The 15,270-nt window shown below is 39.5% G+C and overlaps 1 protein-coding gene across 2 annotated transcripts in view; it reads left to right on the top strand.

Moving 5' to 3' along the window:
• The first annotated feature begins 1,068 nt into the window (after window positions 1-1,068).
• Window positions 1,069-15,270, top strand: part of FGF12 (fibroblast growth factor 12) — a 584,189-nt gene continuing 569,987 nt past the window's right edge. The window contains exons 1-2 of one of the 2 annotated variants that reach the window (XM_046003435.1): window positions 1,069-1,165; window positions 1,335-1,476. In XM_046003435.1, the coding sequence (XP_045859391.1) occupies window positions 1,464-1,476 (13 nt within the window). In that variant the 5' untranslated portion in view covers window positions 1,069-1,165; window positions 1,335-1,463. Of the gene's footprint in view, window positions 1,166-1,304; window positions 1,477-15,270 lie in introns of both variants that reach the window. The other variant, XM_046003436.1, reaches the window with a different exon arrangement.

The following is a 15,270-nucleotide window of genomic DNA, read 5'->3' on the forward strand; positions in this document are numbered from 1 at the left end:
CTCCACATCTCTCTCCTTAATCATTCCAGTTAACAAAGTGTTGTAGGTTTGTTTTTATGCCTGAGAATAAGACTTATTGTCAAGGAGAGAGTCTTCTCTCAGGAGAACTTGGACTACTGAAAGAAAAAGATAATAAACATTTTTTCCCTACTAAACATTTTGCAGATAAACAATATATAGTATTGTTTAAAATGATATTTTTAAAATATCCTGATAGAAAAGTAGTACTTCAAGGGATTTTTGGCTTTGCAACCTTCCCTCAGAACCTCTATACAAGAAAAACGCTCTCTTCCTCTGCACTTGGATGATGATTACATGCATAGTTTTCAAGTACATATTACCAATAACGTGACTTCCCATATGAGGGGACTTTGCTTCTTGGTAGATTGTTGAAAAGAAGCTAAAAAGAACACCTCACACAGGGGCTTTGTTGGGAGAACTTTAGAAGTGCTGAAGCCTCGTGGAACAGTTTTGAGGGGAGGCCAAAGAGATCTCAGGAAAGCCAGCAAACTCTGAATCTGAGTAGCAGAGAAGTGGAGAATATTAACCTTTAATGGCTCCAGGAGACTTCCACCTCACCCCCCCCCAAACAAAACAAAACAAAGCAAAACAAATAGGGGAATGCAAAGAGAAATATAAAGTCGGGTAAGTGGGTAGAGGAAGGGGAAGCATACACCTGGAAAGTTACTGCAGCAACTAAGAAGAGAACCCCAAATTGAGACCACTGAATAGGATTCATAAATCTCCTCTTCTTCTCCCTCTTCTGCTTCTGAATAAAACCAAACCCAGCTCAGAGACCCTAACCTCCTGTAAGGCTTCCATAATCCATCCTGGAAAATCATTTGGGATTGATGCACAATCCCAATCCAATCCATTTTCTAGTTTGCAAAGGAAAATCCGGTCCGGCGTTTATTTTTAGCAGCGCTTCCCTGTGACCGAATGCTACAGCTCTTCAGCTGGGATAACTGAGGACCGTATTGGGGAGAGAGGCGAAGGGGGCGGGGGAACGGGAGGCGGTGAAAAGGGGAGGTGGGAGGCCCTGCGCATGCGTGCCAGCGCCCATGCAAATCTGCTGTACATCCAGAGAGCAAAGTGGGATGATCTGTCACTACACCTGCAGCACCACGCTCGGAGGACAGCTCTTGCTCGCAGCTTCCAGACCCAGGTAAAAAAAAAAAAAAAAAAAAAAAAAAAAAGAGCGGGCACAGTGCATGCATTTCAATACCAGATGCGCGTCGCAACCTATCCCCTGTAGAGGCAATCTGCTGCTGCTGCTGCTAAGTGTCCTTTGGTGCTGATTGCAGCTTCAAGGTTTAAGAAATCCCATCTTTCAGGAAGCCTGAGGGGAAGGAAGGAAGTACGGGCGAAATCATCAGATTGGCTTCCAGGCTCTGGGAATCTGAAGCGGGCCCACATCTTCCGGCCAACTTCCATTGAACTTCCAGCACTCGAAAGGGACCGAAATGGAGAGCAAAGGTATGTGGTTGTCTCCATCGGGGGACTTCCCGCTGCATGTGCGTGTGGCCAGGGCAGTCCTCAGCGAGGGGACTGCAGTGCTTGGGGAGCGAGCATCATACTAGGTCGATAGGAGGAGATGCTATGTCCGTTGCAGCATCAGGGGAGTGTGGCAGGAAGGCGACTTCTTTTTAACTCCCACCGCTTGGAAGACAGTGTTTAATACTCCATCAGTTGCGTAGTGAAGTGTGATGAGTTTTTTTTTTTTTTTTCTTTTTGGGTGGGTGGGGGGAGAGTCTTTAGATGGTGGGGGAGGAGAGATATGTTGGTAAAGCAGTTTCTTTTCTGTAGAATGGATAGGCTCGAATACATATATTTCATTTGCTTTAGGGTTGCTGACAGGCATGTTCGTATCTGATATCCAATAATGCATTGCTATAAAAAATGTTTGGATTTCTCCACCTCCACCCCGTAAAGATGGTATTTCTGGGCGTGTATGACCACATCCTACTGCATTTTGAATATGTATCAGAGAGAAATTGGGTCTATTTGAAACAGTGTGCGTTAGAACTGACCTCTAAGGAGAACAGTGTATCAGTACTGCTTGGCTCCCAAGCATGATGCATTTACTAGTTCTGGACATGTATATATTAATATTCTCCTCGTAAGCAAATCTGTATACTATACATATACGGACCGGTAAATGAACTGTAAAAATCAACTTGTGATGGCATATTTAACACACATAAACAGAATGTAATTTTGTGAATTGTAAGGTTGGCTATCCTTTGGGTTTAACTCCATCTATGCAGGTTTCTTCTTCCTCCTCCTCTTCTTCCTCCCCCTTAAAACACCCACCAGGTTGCAAGAACCTTGAATGATGTGGTCAGATATCCAGTAGGAACACTGGATGTATTTAATTCTGGTGAAATCAGAAGAAATGATGTCAACTTTTATGAAACTATATTCATTACCCAGAACTCGAGAAGCTATATTTGAAACAAGGTTTTATTTTTAAACCGGGAATGTCAGTCATTGTGGTAATGTGCTCAGAATCAGGGAGTGGTGGTGGGTTACCTATTTCTGAGCTGATTAATAAAAATGGAGTGTTGAATGATAGCAGGTGTGTGTTCAAGAAAGTATTTTAAGTATTTCATTAGAAGGCTTAAGTATTTGAACCAAGTGAGGACTTACAGTGTGAAGAGAACTGAATTGACATGGATTTAGACTGGTTGGCAATTTTCAAAGTAGACAAATTATTCTTATGATTTGCTGATGGGCATTTCTATGATCGACAGTGATGTACATATATGAGAGGATCCATGTCTCCATATACACGAGGCATATATTTATTAACTCTCTTGTGTAATCCATCTTTAATTGAGAAGCCAGTTTTAACTCATAGAGGTCTGTAATATCCTCGTTGATTAAGTATTTCTGGCATATAAGTTAACAACAGAGAAAGTATCATTTTACTCTAAAGCAGTTTTTTGGTACTCAGATGACATCTGCTATTTGGTTATTTGTCAAGGGTTCTTAGTAACACTTTTGCCTCCGATTTATACACTAATTCTTGATCCATGATATAAAGAGGATGTATCTCTTGGCGATAATTTTTTTTTATTTCCTTCTTTGCCCACAAAATACGCTACCTGTCACTCAGAGTTCCAGGTGGTTTATATCTCAGATCAATAACAGTAGTGTTCTAGCTATTAAGTACCGCTGGTCTTGGGAATTTGGAATAGAGAAAAAAATATATCTGAGAAGAATCAGGCCAGAAGTTCTATGCCAATCCAGAGTGCAGTGATACAGGCGTGATTCACAGCACCGACCCAAAGGCAATGAAAAATTTTGCCCCAAGCCAATATTGTGATCATTTTGCAGTGGTAACGTAACTGGATCAGGTAAAAGACACATTGCAAGTCCTTATACATTTAGTTCTTAGACTCCCTTATAACACTGAATTAGCCAGGTAGTGATCATATTAAGAATGGCTAATTACTTAAACATTGTCCTCACTTTCTCAGTTGATGCAAAAGGCACAGCTAACAACGGTAGCTAACTTGAAATTTTTATTCGAGAAGAAAGAGAAAGAGTATAGTAAGAGTAGTATATCCATATTTTATTCTAAGCTGTGTGTCTTTCATACTTTATGTTGTCATGTGCAAACTTCTTCCCCCAGCAGATTTCAGTTTAATTCTAGGAAGACATTCTCAAATGTAAGTACATAAAAAAAATTTTTTTTTTCTACTGGAAGCTCTAACACAGATTCAAATAGTATTATTGCATGACTCAGTTAAAAGTTCAAGAGTTCTCCATTTCATAAAAGAATTAAATGGTCCAATTAACCTTAAATCTCATTGCCAGCCTTTGACATCCTTCATGTTACCTCCAGCATTTGAAAAACCTTTCTTAGAACACTTGTCCAGAGTCTCCAGCAGAACATATTATTTACAAATAAGATAAAAAAATTTTGCCCCCTTACTTAGTACTTTGCATCACTTCCTATCATCCAGGATAAGGAAGAGAGGAAAATAAATCAATTGACCAATCAATCAAGATCTAATTTTAGAGATTTTTATGTACATGGTAATTAATATCACCTCAAAGATTTGGGTTGGTGCACAGTCTGACCAGCTGTGACAGAATTTGTGCCTTGTACTGGTTCACAGACTTCGCTGTGCATTAGTATTCCCTGGCATGCTTCTTAAACATCCTTATGCTCTGCCAAAGCCATCCCAGGGACATCGGAATGTTGAGGTGAGAGAAGCACAGGTGTTTTGTTTGTTTGTTTGTTTGTTTTAAGGAGCCAGGTGTATTGCTTGGGAACCACTCATTTAGACTTTTGATAACCAAAATGTGATTTGAAAACTGATCTTTTCAGAACCACAAGATCTGGATCTTTACTACAGACTTACTGAGTCAGAATCTTGATTTTTAACAACATCCCCAGGTAATGTACATGCACATTAAGTTTGGGACCCATTGATTAAGTGTTAGGAAAGCCGTTCTTTGTCCTCTCTCTCTCTTCCACTTTTTCTTCCTTTTCTGCCTGCACCACATCTTTTCTTTGTTGAGCTAGATTCTCAACCTCAGGCTGGCATATTAGAAACACCTGTGGAGCACTGAAAGCATAAAGATGCTTAGGGAACCCTTCTAGACATTCTGATTTAATTGGTTCTGGAGTGGGACCTTAGTGTAGGTATTTTTAAAAAGCTCCCCAGGTGATGCTAATGGGTGGCCAGACTCAACCACTGGCCTAGGCCCTTGCTGCTCAAGGTGTAGCCCATAGACAAGTAGTATTAACATCATCTGGGATGCAGAAATTCAGGCCCTACCCTAGACTTACTGAATCCAGTAGGCCTTTCAGGAAAATCTGCTGGTTGTTCACATGCACATTAAAGTTTAAGAAGTACTGGTCTAGATCTTAGGGAACTGGCTGTATCTGAGACGGCCAGCTCAGTATAGAGGATGTGATATCCTCGAATCAATACGGAAGCTCCTGAATATGTGATCATGTTCAAGGTCTTTGGTTGGTTTTGGAAAGAATGGAGATGAGATGATAAGAAACTGCTTGCTTCATAGTTAGATCAGAAAATGGACTTGTTTTTAAATACCCTCTTGCTCTTCCTCAAGCCATTTGTTTTCAACCCGTGATTATCTTGAAACACTTATTCTCTAGGTTCAGTCTGAGCTTCTAAACATGTCCCTGGTATTAACCCAGACTAGTGTGATGTTAGACTGCTTAAATCAAGGTATGTCTTAGACGGAATATAGCCTTAGCCTCTTCCCATGCTTATATGTCCCTGTTCAACTCTTTTGAGATTCATTTTATGTACCCCTTGCTCCATAAAATCTTCTCTGACCTCCCTCACATCTAATTAGTATTTTGTTGGCATACTTTATATGACCCAAGTACTTTTTTGTCCCCCACGTAAGACATTTCCTACAATCAGAATTGCAGTTTTTGTGTTCTTTACTTAATTAATATTTATTGAGCACCTGGTATATTCTCAATGTGCTTACTTCTGAGACTGTAAAAGAACACTAAATGCAATTTCCGTTCTTAAAGATCTCCCTCTCAAGTCTCCACTAATAGATTAACCTTCCTGTGGGCATCATTTGAACCTAACATTCCTGCAGCTACCCAGATGCTGGCTTCAGACAAAATGTTTTTGTTTACCATAGGTTACATGTGTTGAATTGAATGGTCTTACTTAGTTTACCATGCCCTGTTCATGCATTCGGAGATGGTACCTTGGAAAAGGTGAAGGATGCTTGGCTACCAAAAACATCGGTTTGATTCCAGACCACAGAACTCAGTAACGCGACCTGCTTTCTCTGTAGAGAACTGCACATGTATTCCCAGTGAAGATTCAGCTCTGTTCTGGGTTTCACACCAATCATTAGAGTCGAACCAGGGGCCCGAACCAATGTATTTAAGGCATAGAACAGTCATTTCTTGGAAACCAGGGTGGTCCACTCTGCAGGAGAGAAAGGAAATGTATATGTAGTAACTAGTTTAGCAGAGAGGGGAAGTGATTTTAAGAAAAACTATTTTGTGGTTAGAAAAGAATCCCAAAATTCTGAGCCATTGTGGTGGGATAAGTAAAACTTCAAGGCAGTGGAAAACATCTAGAATAGGCATTGGGCTTAGGAGATCCGTGTTCCTACCCAGCTCTAATATGTAACCTTGGACAAATCATTTTCCCTCTCTGAGTCTCCTGATTCTTAAATATTCAAGGAAGTTCATTTCATTCAATTCAAAATATTTACTTAGCTGCTGCATTGTTCCAAGCACATTGTTAAATGCAGGGGAGGGGAAAGAAATGGTGTATTGGCTTGCCTTCTAGAAGTTTCCAGTCTAGGGGTACATGGACAGACCCAAGAGTTGTTGATTTCCAACATGGTGTGTGTTTTCCTCATTCATTTTTCAGAGTTCATGGTTGGAATATAAAGTCTTCCAGTGATTGTGGCCTCTGTAGAGGCCTTTTAACATTTCACAGTAACAGTGCCTACCTTTTGTTCCTCCTTTGGTTTATTGACACAAAGCTGTTGTGTGGGGAAAACATTTGAACTCAAGCTAAGTATTCTAAAAGTGGTACTGACTGACCAGCTCCCTTGCTAGTAACCTATTGTCTGACTTAGGTGCTTATCATGATGTTGTTAGCCTTAGGAATGAGTCTGGAGGTGGTCAGGGGTGTCATCCCCTTATCTCTGTCTTGTTATTGCCTTTAAGCTTCTGATGTACTGACCCTATTAGGTATGGTGTTCTGTACCCACTAAGTGGCCAATCATGGTATATTGGATTTTCTGACTTGTTACATAAATAACATTCCATAAATGTTCCATAAAACATTCCATAAAACAGCCATAAATAACATTCATGAGATACTTTGTATCTTTCAGAGGGCTTTTAATATATATCATTGCCCTTCAAAACCTGTGGTTAGGCATTTTAACTCATTTTAGGGGTAACAAAACAGAGGCTTAGAAAGACTAAGTGACTTAGGCAACTCATCTTATTTTTGTTTCTCTGTAAAATAAGAATTAATTAATAATAAAATAAAGTAAATAATAAGTACATAAAATAAATAATATAATATATACTAATATACTATAATATAAATAACAAAATAAAAGAAATAATAAAATAAAATAAGAATTATTGTAGCCACCCCAAGCCCCATACCATACTATCATGATTATGAGATTACACTTATACCAGTAAAGCAGGTAGAGTTCCCTAGAATTATTCTCTTTTGGTACTATTAGCTATGTTTGTCTTTTCATGAGAACTGAGATCCTGGAGGGGAACAACTGGTCCTTCACCAACTTTGTAGCTTTAGCAGCAAATATGCCGTAAAGATGCTCAACAAATCATCTCCATTCCTTTTGTGCACATTTGGTATTTCTGTAGTAATTTCTCAGATATCTGCATTTGTCTCTATTTTGCTGGGACTTAGTTGTGAGGCAGTTACATAACATCATGTGGGTTTGGGGATGGAGATGCATTAGGTCCAGTATTACACCTTGCATGGGTTTCAGACACTGACCACGTGAAATCGGATGACTAATAGCATTCTCCATCTGAGGTACATCAGAGTCATTGGGTGTGCATGGGACACGGGACTGGGGTATCTACGAAGCACCTTAGATGATTAAGGTATTCACTCTCGATTATGAGTCAATAGATGAGCCACAGGGGATTATGAAACCATAACATGTACCTGAATCCTTTATCAGGAACACTATAGGACTCCTAGTGCCTGGATCTTGACTATGATTATCTATAGTGTTAAGAGAGTGACATGTAGACAAGAGATCTAATTCATGTATTACAGGCTTGGGATAGCAAATAGACAGGTCAGTAGATGGTGAGTGTCTGAGGCTAAGAAGACACATCATTTCCTCCAATATCTTTGTCTTCATCTCCTCATTAGCATCCTTGCATTCAGAACATGGTGGAAGTTCCCCCCTCCCCCAGGATCTCTGTCTATAGTTCTAATTTTAGTTGGCTCTTCTCTCCATTTATTTTTTTTTCTTAAAGATTTTATTTATTTATTTGACAGAGATCACAAGTAGGCAGAGAGGCAGGCAGAGAGAGAGGAAGGGAAGCAGGCTCCCCACTGAGCAGAGAGCCCGATGTGGGGCTCCATCCCAGGACCTTAGGATCATGACCTGAGCCGAAGGCAGAGGCTTTAACCCGAGCCACCCAGGTGCCCCTCTCCATTTACTTTTTGAAACAGTCTCTGTCTCCTTGTGTTTGGGAATGTGGGACTCCCTCCCCCTGGTGGTATTTTGTTGGCATGATGAACCTGATGGTGCCTTGGAAGAAGTTCCAAAGAACACCTGTTGCTCCTCCACAGACCATTTTTCTTTTTTTCAAAGCATATATTGGCTTTTTAGCCAAAAGACCCCCCCACCCCGCCCAAGCACTGATTCAGAGAGCACAGATAATTGAAAGTGGGCTTTAAACTCTGCAAAAGAAGGGAAGGAAGCTGCTATTCTGTGGTTAGATTTTTGTTTCTCTCCTGTTTCTGGACTGCCAATAGCCTGAGAAGCAGCCCAAAGGGACTCGACTGTAGAAAACACAACACAACAACACAACATAACACAACACAACACAACACAACACAACACAACACAACACAACACCCAGAAGCTTTCAGAGGCCATTCAGAAAATAACTAAACACATCAAAGATTCCCTTAGCCAGGAGGCAGGAGGAAGCAGCAATGCCAATCTGCGGATAATGAGTCCATCTCTCCCTACCCAACTCATTCCTACAGTTATCACCCATGTAGAACAATCAGGCTTTCCTTTATTCCACAAATACTAATAACATGCAAATAGGTAGAGCAAAGCTTAACACTAGGTGAATTGGGACATTCTTTTTCAACTTTTTGGAAACCAAAAACCTAGATATGTTTCTGACTTCCAAAAAAAAAAAAGAGACATAATTATTCTAATTGTTAAAATCTGCTAAGTTTAAAATGAGATTACTTATGCAGTTTTCTCCTAAGGCACTTTCATTTCAAAATATTTTTAACATTTCTAGTACTATTTAAAATTGAATTTGATTTACTTCCTTTTCTCTTCTGGGATTTAAAGGAGAATATTTGCTATGTGTTAAGGAAAAGGTTGCCATGTAAATCACACTTTATTTGCAAGTCTACCAATGATTTAAAACGAGATGTCCTGGGTACTTTTTCCCAGTAGGTTTTGCATCAGCATCATCGTAAAAAGCAAAGTGATGATGCAAATAGAGCAAAACCCTCAATAATATTGAGGCAAAGGAGACAACCAAACAGGAGGGGAGGGAGGTGGGGGGATGGGCTAAATGGCTGCTGGGGATTAAGGTGTGCATTTGTGGTTTAAGTACTGGGTATTGTATGTAAGTGATGAATCAGGAAATTCTACTCCTGAAACTAATATTGCACTATATGTTAACTGACTGGAATTTAAATACAAACTTGAAACAAACAAACAAAAAAATAAAGACTTTGATTAAAACAACAACACTAGTATTAGACTAGATGCTAGAAAACCTGGATTCAGGTTCTAGTCCCTATATTCAGTGGTGCGACAATCTCTTCCTTCTTGTCTCTGGAGCTCAGTGTCCTAAGCCTTTTTTTTTTTTTTTAACTCTATTTGCCTATTGATTTCTACTTTTTTAAGAAGAAACTGCTTTTTCAGCTAGTTTGTGTTCTTCCTTTACTTCATCCTTTTTAGACTTGAAGTCTATGGAAAATAAAACGTGGTGGTCATAACTACAACATTAATTTTTAAGGACCCACTGTAGGATTGAGCTAGCTTTGGAATACTGTGAGTTGTGTGACTAACATTACTGGGTCTGTAACTGAGCTCAGCAATTAACTTGGTTCCAAGTTAGAAAGGACTAAGATGAGGAAGAGAAATTGCTATGTGCCTGGCATTTGTAGATTACATGATCGTGTCCAAATATAGACCTGGGTATGTCTGACATGTGGGGGCTGAGGGGGTTTTGTGGCAAAGACCCTGGCTGGGGAGTGTGAAGATTTATACTTGAGTCCTGATTCCCACCCCAACTCATGATGAGTTTGAACTGGTTATGCCTTTCTCTGTTCTTGTTTCTTCATCTGTGAAATAAGGGTTGATTAGAGGCAAGATTCATTTCATCTCTGGGATTGTCGGAACCAGCATTTGTGAGGTATTTATGTAGGGACTACAGTGGATTAAATTCTGTTTAAGGATTTATGGTTGGTGCCTTGGTCTCTCCTATTTCTTCGGCTGAGTGACATTTTTGCTCAGCAGATTGTACGTTATGGTTTTATAATTTTTTTTAACCTCACATGGGTCTTCTTTACAGTTAAGATTAGTTTATTTATACATCAGTCATATGTGAAGTTGACTTGGTAGATATGGTTTTCTCCTTTCTCCCAACCTAACCGCACCTCACCACTAAAAAAGTAAAGACAAACAGAATAATGCAATGGATCCAAGTGTCCAAGTGCTGAGTGTTTTAGTGACATAAGAGAAGGAGATTTGATTTTCTTCTAGCTCTCAATCAGCAATAATATATTATTCAAAAATAATTGCACTTAGTCCTTCAATCTTCAAACAATTTAAAAACCGATAACTATCTCTTCTGATATTTGATTGGCTACTGATCATTTAGATAGAAGATACAGTTTTGCTTTCAGATGAAAGTGATCCAAAGTCTAAGAGTTCCATGGTCAATAAGCCGAATTTCTTTATTGCACAAAGAATGAAATATAGTGATGAGGGTGGAGTGTTTAACAGAAATGTGTTGATGAAGATGAGCTATGATCAGAAATACTCATGACATGATGATACTTATAAAAAACAGTGATATGGTTCTATGTACCGATTATATTAATGTGAAATTTATATGTCCATGGACAAAAAGTAGATACTAATATGCAAAAAATGGCAATATTTGGGTAATGATAATTGGATTTTGAAAGGATCTATTCCCCATTTTTAAATTTTTCACTAATATTTAAGTTTGTTTTTAAATAAAACAAAGGAGCACTAGGTATTTGAGCCTGGTGATAAACTTTTAAACAGATCTACTCAAACTGAACTCAAGCAAATCTCTCTATTCTTGGTTTTATGCTTTATTCACGTGAGACATTGAAAGGACATTTGAAGAGGGGTGCCTGGGTGGCTCAGTTAGTTAAGGGTCTGGCTCTTTGTTTCAGCTTGGGTCTTGATCTCAAGGTCCTGTGATCAAGTACCTGGTTAGCCTCCATGCTCTAGAGATTGCTTGGGATTCTCTCTCTGACCCTCCCTCACCCCTGCACAGGCCCATGTTTGCTTGGGTGCATGCACTTGCTCACACGCAGGGGCGCTCTCTCTCTCAACAACAACAGCAAAAGGAAGATAGGACATTTGAAGAGATTACTGTCTTTTGAAGTACTGCTTATGTAGCTTTTGCTCTGTACCAAGTGCTGTGTTTTACATATATCGACTCATTTAATCCTAGTACCAATACAGTGAGTCAGACACTATTGTTATTCCAATTTTAGGGAATGGAGAAACTGGGCTTAGTGACTTAAAGTATCCAGCCCTGATCACAGAGCTAGGAAGTCCTAGACTATCTTCTTAGTCTGTGAGTTTAACCCCTTCTGAACGTTTAAGGCTTATTTTGCTCTAGTCTGGTAAGTCAGTTAACCTTCCATTGTTGCTGAAAAACTAGCCCAGCTGTGCACACTCACGTGAAATGTGTACATTTCATTAATCTTTAGGAAGCCTGATCTCCATAGGCTCAGTCTCCCCCAAGCCCGGGGCCAACGAGAGCTGATTTAGGGAATCTCTGGGAGTTCCTGCGTGCTATCAGGTGGGTATGAGAAAGAGCCCTCTGCTCCTCTGTGCCTTCGTTGACTTCCAAACCCAACGGCTTAAGGAAGCATGGGGTTACAACTTCCTTTTTTTTTTTTCCCTCCTTACCTCACCTCGAATAATTGTCTTGCTTATCTGGGAAGCTCAGTGGTATGGTAGAAAGATTATAAGGCATAGCAACTTGTTAATGCTTCTGCCTTGGGCCAGATCTATCTCTGTGTCTTTGCCTCTTTCATTTGTACCACATCTCTTTTAAGTTAATGGAACAAGGAAGGAAAATATATATAAGGAACCAAGCATAAAATCAGTTCTCAATAACAAGAGCATTGCTTTTATGGTTATTATTTGACCCTTAAGCTCACTACTTCCTCTGTTCCTGAATGGGGCTGGATTCTTATCTCAAACTCCCCATTACCATGTTAGCTTGGTTCTAGGGAACTAGATGCAGCTTTTGGTGTCCTTCACACCACAGGAACACTCCTGATACATGACAGGATCCCTCTTGATGTTGGAAGCTGCTACCTGTCTTGTCGTAGTGCTATATTCTTTCCGTCCCCCGTCATTCCCCTCTTCCTCCTTTTACATGAGCTGTGATGTGTCTAGAATTGGTTCTACTCCTCCCTACTCTTGAGACTGCTGACCTTGCTGCCATCAGGAGTTTTTTTCTTTATCTTGCCTAATTCCTGCTCACTTATTTTTCTTATTTTTCTCTGGTTGGAGACAAAAGAATGCCATGCAACTGTGGTGTGTGGTTCAAAATGATAGTTGTGTGTGTGTGTGTGTGTGTGTGTGTGTGTGTGTGTGTTTTAAGATTTTATTTATTTATTTGACAGACAGAGATCATAAGTAGGCAGAGTAGGCAGAGAGAGAGAGAGAGAGGAAGGGAAGCAGGCTCCCTGCTGAGCAGGGAGCCTGATGTGGGGCTTGATCCCAGGACCCTGGGATCATGACTTGAGCCGAAAGCAGAGGCTTAACCCACTGAGCCACCCAGGTGCCCCAAATGATAGTTTTTAAGACATACTGCTTTTATCACACTCTAAAAATTGAAGAGTAGTAACATTGTTTGGTTAATCCACTGCCTTTTTAAAATCAGAATTTTACTAATTTGTTTCCATTATCTGGCCTAAAGTGAAATCCAGTTTCCTCAGGTTATGTAGACAAGGTTCTCTTGTACCTTGTTATTGAAGATAGAAATAAATGTGTATTTTGCTGATTCTTTTTTTTTAAGATTTTATTTATTTATTTGACAGAGAGAGATCACAAGTAGGCAGAGAGGCAGTCAGAGAGAGTGGGGGAAGCAGGCTCCCTGCTGAGCAGAGAGCCTGATGCAGGACTCGATCCCAGGACTTTGGGATCATGACTTGAGATGAAGGCAGAGGCTTAACCCACTGAGCCATCCCAGTGCCCCTATTTTGCTGATTCTTGAGGAATGTTAGAATAAAGGATCATGGGTAGGATTCCTATGAAGAAAACCTATAGCTTAAAAGAGTCAGCAAGATTATTCCTAGAAAATCAGCCCAGTACAACCACACTGGTTATTATTAATAATGTAAACAAATAATACATGTATACAAATAATAGGTGTTTGGATGAATCATTTATCCATTTATCTGTGCCACGCACATTACTTGCTATTGGGATTAAAAATGAAAAAAAGACAGTTTCTGACCTCATGGAGACCTCATACACCAACTTTTGAAGATAGTAGACACAAACAGAAGTCTGGGAAGAGCTGACAGCTGGCAGTGCATGGGAAAATTTAGATTCAATTTTAAATTTACTTGTAATATCACATCTTCTGTGTGGATTGCTCTGGCTAGGTGTTAACAGGCCAGGAACCAATGACTATGACAAGTTTCTACTCTTTCCTATCACACCAGATATAGAAATATAATCTGTGGAAATACAGAGAAGGGAGTTGACATTTGATCTGGGTCTTGCAGAAGGGATGGGATGGAAACATTGGAAAAGTATTGCAGGCCGATGGATTAATAGAAGCAGAGGTATAGATTCATTGGTAAACATGTTGCAACTGGAAAAATTTTAAGTGGTTCGTTGATTCATTCATCTAGCAACTATTTGTCATGCTGGACACTGTTCCAGGTGCTGAATATGGTAGTGACAAGACAAAGTGTCCGCTCTCATGAAGCAGGTAGGTTTGGGGACAGGATACAGTGAATGAGGAATCATGAAAGATTGGGAGAAAATTGTGGAGGCTTGTTAAAATTACATATTATAGGTGATGATAACTTACATTTCAAAAACATTAATTAATATAATTATCTTTAAGGATTAGATTCCCAGGGCTTTTAGAGTATAATTCTACTGGCAAAGCACCAGTTATTCCCTAGCTTTTCAAGAAAACATCCACTTTACAAAACAAGATACACCTATAAGCCTACTGCCACGGTTAGACGAGACACTATGATCTAGTATTTCACTCTATGACTTTTGCCAGTCTCTTATGCTGAGACACTTCCCTTCCTTAATGAAACAGTGAATTTCACTTTTGTTCACTTTTGGTTGTCAGTCCCCTGAAGTTTTTGCATTGAAAATTACAGCGTGGCATTTAGGAGAAAGGTCCAGAGAATCTTTTTGAAATGTGTCAAGTTCAAAAATTGCTCCCTGAAGGTCTATAAATGATTATGAAGCCTCGGAATTATGATAGGGCAAAAACTATGCAAGTACTAATATACATGTATTTTGCAACTGTGTTATATGAAACTGTCCAAACTCTCTGACCCTCATGGTGAGAAATATGTTTGACTTCAACCTTACCATCTCTTTTAATGATATATTTTGATTTTCTGGCTATCTTTCTTTAGAGAAGTTAGGGAAATTAAAAAGAGCAGTTTCTGAACCCAATTCTGGTTTTGATTTTTCTCTGTACAATTCCTAGCCGATGACATTGAATGATGTTCCTAACCTCCTGACTGTAGATTTTATCATCTATATAATGGAGAGAGTAATAGTATCTATTAAGGGAGTTGTTTTGGGGATTAAATGAGATAATATATTAAAGTGTTTACTACACTGCCTGACATATGGTAAGCACTCAACAAAATGTAGCTATCATTAACTATCCCGAGACTACTTCATTACAACCTAAAATCATAGCCATGGCTTTTGCTGAGTCTGATAGATTCTGGTTTGCTTAGTTATTAAAATGAGTTTCAAGCATAATATTCCAGTCTGAATCTCTAGTTTTAGCTCAACACAGAGCTGTAAAATACAGTAACCCCTCAGGGATACTGCTTTTGGATCAAAGTCTTAAAATTGTTCCAGGAAGATAATTCCTGTCAAACTGGACAACGATAATCAATGGTTGAAATCTAGAATACCACCTTGTATAGAAAAGGTCTCATGCTGGCTGGTGAAAGATTTATGAACAAGATTTTGAAATTGAACGTCAGCAGATGATTTTCATCTAATGGCCATAAGGAGCAGTTAGACAAAAGGCAAGGACAG

Source organism: Meles meles, chromosome 4 (genome assembly GCF_922984935.1).
Source record: "Meles meles chromosome 4, mMelMel3.1 paternal haplotype, whole genome shotgun sequence".
NCBI lineage: Eukaryota > Metazoa > Chordata > Mammalia > Carnivora > Mustelidae > Meles > Meles meles.